The sequence below is a fragment of the Rhinopithecus bieti genome, unplaced genomic scaffold (genome assembly GCF_001698545.2).
Source record: "Rhinopithecus bieti isolate Rb0 unplaced genomic scaffold, ASM169854v2 scaffold_20129, whole genome shotgun sequence".
In the NCBI taxonomy this organism is placed as follows: domain Eukaryota; kingdom Metazoa; phylum Chordata; class Mammalia; order Primates; family Cercopithecidae; genus Rhinopithecus; species Rhinopithecus bieti.
In genome coordinates this window covers 175839-182774 of record NW_016809657.1, presented here as the reverse complement: position 1 = coordinate 182774, position 6936 = coordinate 175839, and the positions used below count along the sequence as shown (strand labels likewise).

The following is a 6936-nucleotide window of genomic DNA, read 5'->3' as shown; positions in this document are numbered from 1 at the left end:
TACATCAGTCCCTGAACAAAGGAGGAGAGAGGACAAGGGGACGGACAGAGTCATTAGGGTCATTGATAGGGTGCAGAGAGGATGAGGTAGAGTGGGGAGAAGACAGTTTGGGGTCCAGATGGTCTATACTGCAGGACCCCCTGCTTCATCCATGGAATACTCTGGAAGAATCCTCTCACCTATGGGGACAGAAATTAGGACACTGTCCCTATTCCCTCCATTCCTGCTGCATCTCCAGGAGCAAAACACTTACTCTCAGTGGGGTCATTTTCATTCACTGGAACCAGCAGCCCCCTCCTCTGAGGCCCTTCAGCTTCTGCCCGTTCCTGTAACACACAGTGTGGAACATCCTGGTCAGAGCCAGGAGTCCTGCAGTCCAGTACTGAGCCAGACCACCAGCCAGCCCTGAGACCTGCAGCACGTCACTTCCAGAACATTGTTCTGAAAGTTCCGGCAACAAGACAGGAAACAAAGGGGCAAGACTCTCGGAAGGAGGCCAATATAGCAGTCAATACTTTAGATTAGGAGTGTATATTTTTAAAACCCCAAGGTTTAAATTGTAATACTTAAAAATGAATACGTCCTGATGACTTTTTTTTTTTTTTTTTTTTTTTTTTTTGAGACAGAGTCTTACTCTGTCTCCTAGGCTGGAGTGCAATGGTGCGATCTTGGCTCACTGCAACCTCCACCTCTGGGTTCAAGAGATTCTCCTGCCTCAGCCTCCCAAGTAACTGGGATTACAGGTGTGTGCCACCATGCCCAGCTAATTTTTGTATTTATTTTTTTTTTTTTTTTTTTTTTTTTTTTGAGGCGGAGGTCTTGCTTGCTCTGTCGACCAGACTGGAGAAAAGTGGAAAAATATCCAATCACTGCAAGCTCCGCCTCCCGGGTTTACGCCATTCTCCTGCCTCAGCCTCCCGAGTAGCTGGGACTACAGGCGCCCGCCACCTCGCCCGGCTAGTTTTTGTATTTTTAGTAAAGACGGGGTTTCACCGTGTTAGCCAGGATGGTCTCGATCTCCTGACCTCGTGATCCGCCCGTCTCGGCCTCCCAAAGTGCTGGGATTACAGGCTTGAGCCACCGCGCCCGGCTGTATTTTATTTTTGTATTTTTAGTAGAGACAGGGTTTCACCATATTGGCCAGGCTAGTCTCAAGCTCCTGACCTCAAGTGATCCGCCCAGCTCAGTCTCCCAAATTGTTGGGATTGCAGGCGTGAGCCACTGCACCCAGCCCTGATGAATGTTAAAACACATAACAGAGGCTGGGCATGGTGGCTCACACCTGTAATCCCAGCACTCTGGGAGGCTGAGGTGTGAGGATTGCTTGAGCCCAGGAGTTTGAGACCAGCCTGGGCAACATAGTGAGATCCTGTCTCTAAAATAAAATAAAAATAAAATAAAATAAAATATAAAATAACATAAAAGCTGGGTGTGGTGGCACGAAACTGTCGTCCTAGCTACTCAGGAGGCTGAGGCAGGAGGATCACTTGGCCTTAGGAGGTCAAGGCTGCAGTGAGCCATGATTGTACCACTGAACTCCAGCCTGGGTGACAGAGTGAGACCCATCTCAGAAAAGAAAGAAAAGAAAAGTAGCCGCAGACATAATAAGTTAGAAAATGGACTTACAAGAAGACCCGAAATGCAAAGAAACATCTTTGATGAGGAATAGGAATAATTTATCTGAAATAAACCCCCAAATCTTGACTGAGTTATAACAAAAGACTTGAAATACTATCTTCTTTGATAATAAAATTGAACATTGAAAGGATCTCAATCATTCCTAGAACCATTTATTAATTTAAATTAATATTTTTTAACATCCAGTGATTATGTGGCGGCAGGGGGGTGGGTGCTGGAGAAAATCTTGTAATTCTTTTTTTTTTTTTTTTTTTTTTTTTGAGACGGAGTCTCGCTCTGTCGCCCAGGCTGAAGTGCAGTGGCCGGATCTCGGCTCACTGCAAGCTCCGCCTCCCGGGTTTATGCCATTCTCCTGCCTCAGCCTCCCGAGTAGCTGGGACTACAGGCGCCTGCCACCTCGCCCGGCTAGTTTTTTGTGTTTTTTAGTAGAGACGGGGTTTCACTGTGTTAGCCAGGATGGTCTCGATCTCCTGACCTCGTGATCCACCCGTCTGGGCCTCCCAAAGTGCTGGGATTACAGGCTTGAGCCACCGCGCCCGGCCGAAAATCTTGTAATTCTAAATTTTATCTAATTCTAAATTTTAAGATGTGTAAAAATAATTTTGAAAACATATTTGCTGTCTAAGATATTAAAACATATTAGACAGTTTTGTTTGGTGTTGTACATGATATAATCCTTTTCATGTCAATACCACATATATACATATGCATGTATGTACATAGATGGCATATGCATAAAGAGCTTAGCAAAGAATCTCAAGAAATTATCCACTGTAGTTACCTGAAATAAGAAGGGCCAGAAGCCTGGGGAAAGAGTGAAGAAGACTCTTGATATGATCAAGTTTTTTCATACTCTGGTGGATGTGTGGCTAATGGGTGACCCGCTTTTTAAAAATGATCAGGCCGGCCAGGCGCGGTGGCTCACGCCTGTAATCCCAGCACTTTGGGAGGCTGAGGCGGGCGGATCACAAGGTCAGGAGATCAAGACCATCCTGGCTAACTCTGTGAAACCCCGTCTCTACTAAAAATACAAAAAAAAAAAAATTAGCTGGGCATGGTGGCAGGCGCCTGTAATGCCAGCTACTCAGGAGGCTGAGGCAGGAGAATGGCGTGAACCCGGGAGGTGGAGCTCACAGTGAACCGAGATTGTGCCACTGCACTCCAGCCTGGGCGACAGAGCGAGACTCTGTCTCAAAAAAAACAAAAACAAAAACAACAACAACAAAAAAATGATGAGGCCAGGCATGGTGGCTCATGCTTGTAATCCCAGCATTTTGGGAGGCCAAGAAGGGTGAATTGCCTGAGCTCAGGAGTTCGAGACCAGCCTAGGCAACATGACCAAACCCTGTCTCTACAAAAAAATACAAAAGTTAGCTGCACACGGTGGCACATGCCTATAGTCCCAGCTGCTCAGGAAGCTGAGGTGAGAGGATGAGTGGAGCCCAGGAGGCAGGGGTTGCAATGAGCCAAGATCGTACCACTGCACTCCAGCCTGGGTGATACAGTAAGATCCTGTCTCAAAAAAAAAAAAATGTTCAAAGTGATTAATAAGCATGGAGGAAGTATTGGCATTATTCATGTGTTTCCTTTTAAAATCTCTTCTCTTTATTAAAAAGAAAGTGGTATAGATGCAAGGAAGAAACAGAAACAGTCTAGGTGGAAGAGATCACTGCCCACATAAACATTTGATATTTTCAAGGACAAGATCTAGTTTAAAAAAAAAAAAAGAGTGAAGAGGAAGACAGAAAAAAAGTAAACATTTGACATGTAGCAAAGGAGGTGGCAAAAGGGCAAAGGCAGAGGGAAAAGGAAGAATTGGTCGCTAAGTGAGCTTGGAAGAAGGAAACAGCGACTCAGAACAATTCAGGGAGTTCCTCAGCTTATATTGAATCAAAAATTCAATTCTGTTTAGATTATATTGTGGTATGTTAAAAATCAAATCATTAGCCGGGCGAGGTGGCTTACGCCTGTAATCCCAGCACTTTGGGAGGCCGAGGCGGGTGGATCACGAGGTCAGGAGATCGAGACCATCCTGGTTAACACGGTGAAACCCTGTCTCTACTAAAAACACAAAAACTTAGCCGGGCGTGTGGGCGCCTGTAGTCCCAGCTACTCAGAAGGCTGAGGCAGGAGAATAACATGAACCCGGGAGGCGGAGCTTGCAGTGAGCCGAAATGCGCCACTGCACTGCAGCCGGGGCGACAGAGTGAGACTACTTCTCACAAAAAAAAAAAAAGAAAGAAAAATCAAATCATTAAAAATAAAACACTGCAAGAAAATGGATAATCTCATCCTATGTTCGAGGGAAGGACTTTCAGTGCTTACGAGCAATGAACAATAAATGTATATACAGATTTCCCACCTACTCAGTATCATATCAAAACTGATGGATTGATATGAACTGATTGTGTGCTAGTGTCCAATACAAAAGCCCTCTGTGCATCAACTCGGAATCCTGCTTTTTAGAAGCTGCCATACAAACTTTGAAATATGTTCAATGTAATAACAATTTCAGAGTAAATTTAAAACTCCTGCTGTTACGAGCAGGGGCTCCTTAAGTTCTGTTAGCAGCACACGATGGAGACTGTGCAGCCTTAGTCAGTTACCAATGAACCCTGTGACCCCTACTCTGTGCCTGTGGAGCTCCAGGCTCTGGGGACACAGCAAGGACAGGACAGGGAGTAAGAAGCAGATGTCCCGCAGACTGGCACAGTCACCACCTCAGTGCAGCTGCTTTGTCCCCTGCAGTCCCCTGTCTCCTTCAGGTTCCATTTCCCCTGGGCCAGGAGAGCTAAGGCACTGCCCTCTTGCACTGTCGATGAAATCCCAGGTAAGCAGCGGGCCGGGAAACAAAATGACCTGTCCCCCACTCACCAGCAGACGCTCTGACTCCCCTGGGGACAAAGTGTTGACATCTGTCTGCTCTGCTGGCTCCTGGATTTCCATTTCCTGTTCAGGGACCTGGGTGGGCTGCAAGATACTCACGATCTCATTGAGGGCATTGTCCTCAGCCCCAGGCCGTTGTGGGGAACGTGAGCTCTGGAAAAAACATTGGGAAGGCAAGGAGTCGACTCAGGAGTCCACACCTGGGGCTCGCTGCAGGGTCCCCAGTATGCAGCTGGACCCGCCATCCCCACCTCCTCTCAGTGAGGTCACCGCAGGCAGCCCAGTCTCAGCACATCCAGGACCTGCTGCTGGGACCAGAGCCCCAGTGCTGTGCTCAGGCAGACACCCCATCCCCAGGGTGCGGGCTGTGGGGTGAGGGTGTCACCTGGGCTGCAGCAGGGCTCACCAGCACATGCGGTGCTCAAAACAGCCATGTGTTCCCCACAGTCAGCCCAGAACCCCCAGGCCACTTCAGAGAATCAGGGCAGCCATGAGGACAATGGGGACCCATCCACCCAGGTTCTGCTGTCCCAGGAAGCAGTTCCTGAGCCCCTGAGCCCCCAGCTCCTGGAGAAACCTACTCACACTGTCCATACGCCCAGGGTCCCCGCCACCACCTAAAAGAGAAGGAGTCTCCTTAGCAGGAGGGGAGGGGCCCACACAGCACCTCCCTCCCAGAGGACAGCGGGGCACAGGGGTGGGCTGGGGGCAGGGACACTGGACAAGGAGCCCCGGGCCTGGGGACAGGAATGGGGTCTTCCAACTCAGAGACACCCTGAGGAAGGGGGATGAGAAGGGGAACTAGAGTAAAAACAAACACGTGGAAAATCTCTGTGTTCTGCTCTGACCAAGGCTGAATAAATCCTGTGACCACTTCTCATCCTGACCCTTGTCACCCAGTTGAGGAGCCAACTGCCCTCTGCCTGGCTGGGCCTGAAGGTGGGAGGAACTGGCCCTGCCTTCCTGAACTTGGCTGGGAGATGAGGGGACCCCCAGCTCCAGGAGAGGGACTGATGAGACCAGGGTTCTGGGGTATGCCTGGGATGTGGGGATGGGGGTGACCACAAGGAGGAGGATATAGCCAGGCTGGAGACACCAAGACTTGGGGGAGGGGCAGCCGTTTCTGTCTGTGGGAATAGAGTGGGAGGGGGCAGGGCAGAGAGTGCCCAGTGCCTCCGCCCTCAGCCGGAACCTACCTGAGCAGACACCTTTCAGGTAAGGAAGGACTTTCTTCCACAGTGAAGTCTTCCAAACAATCACAGCCACAACCATGATGACAACTGAAACTGTGACCCCTATGATGATGCCTGAGAGGGAACAGGGAGAGGCAGGAGTCCCAGGGCTGGTGGTCACTGTCTTCTCCACAGCTGGGGCTTCCCCAGTGTGCTTTGTACCTGATTCGTTGTGGACACACTCGATGTCACTCCAGGGCGTACAATCCTTGTCCTTGACCATCCCTCTGGGGCACCTGGGTACACACAGAGAGGGAGAGGGGGTACTCTTGATGGAAAGCTGGCCAGGTGGGATGAAAGAGGAGCCACCTTTCCTCCCCAGTGTCCCTGAGAAGGTGTCAGGGGAAGGGCAGGTTCCTCGTGTCTGCAGGGAGTCCCACTATCCTCCCTTGTTGAGGCTGGGGAAGGATCTGAGCATGCGCACTTCAGCCCCCTCGGCCTCCCTGCCCTGGGGTCAGAGCTGTAGCTCCAGGAGCCTTCTGTGCTGGGCACACACTGAGCTTCCCTGGGCTGCAGGGGAGGCTGCGTTAGGAGGAGCCACACTCCAGGGGAAGGTCACAAGCCCCTATGGCCACAAGCTGAGTCCGGTCTTCCAGTCAACCACAAAAGTGAGCTCTTGTCCCCACCTGTCTGCCCATTCCTCCCAATCACAGCAAATACTAGGGGGGCCAGAGACGAGCAAATTACCCTTGGCCCCTAAAACCCAAATAGAGAAAAGACAGGTCTTATTGAGGGATCAGGGGCCAGGGGCGAGGCCAGCTGGGTGGGCTCAGGTCCTCATGGGAACTTGAAGGAGCTCCACCCACGGCCTTATTATGCCTTTTGTGGGCTGTGGACACTTTCGTCTTTATGGACCCCTGCCTGCATAAAAAATGTTAAAAATTACATTTTATTGCTGAATTGGTATAAAGACGAATATATCCCTGGCTGCATTCTACTCATTCTTCTCATTTCAAAAGAAATTAAATCATTTCATGGGCCCCTAAAAGTATCATGGGCCCTACGTCATGGCCTTCTGTGGTCAGTGAACAAGTCAGCCTGGCCAAGGGGACTCATGCCGGGGAGGGGTGGGAAGGGGCTGGTGCAGGGGGCGGGGGCGGGGGACAGGCGGAGGGATCAGGAGGGGCAGCCGCAGACTCAAGGATGCCCCATGGGGGTGCTCTCAGAGGACGGACAGGGG

General features: G+C 50.3%; 1 protein-coding gene across 2 annotated transcripts in view; it reads right to left on the bottom strand.

The window, feature by feature from the left end:
- TNFRSF10B (TNF receptor superfamily member 10b) overlaps window positions 1–6936 on the bottom strand; it is a 52678-nt gene that overhangs the window by 3770 nt on the left and 41972 nt on the right. Inside the window, exons 5-9 of one of the 2 annotated variants that reach the window (XM_017890011.1) lie at window positions 5919–5992; window positions 5721–5831; window positions 5110–5141; window positions 4513–4677; window positions 254–326 (exon numbers count right to left, since the gene is read on the bottom strand). In XM_017890011.1, coding sequence (XP_017745500.1) covers window positions 254–326; window positions 4513–4677; window positions 5110–5141; window positions 5721–5831; window positions 5919–5992 — 455 coding nt within the window. Of the gene's footprint in view, window positions 1–253; window positions 327–4512; window positions 4678–5109; window positions 5142–5720; window positions 5993–6936 lie in introns of both variants that reach the window. The other variant, XM_017890010.1, reaches the window with a different exon arrangement.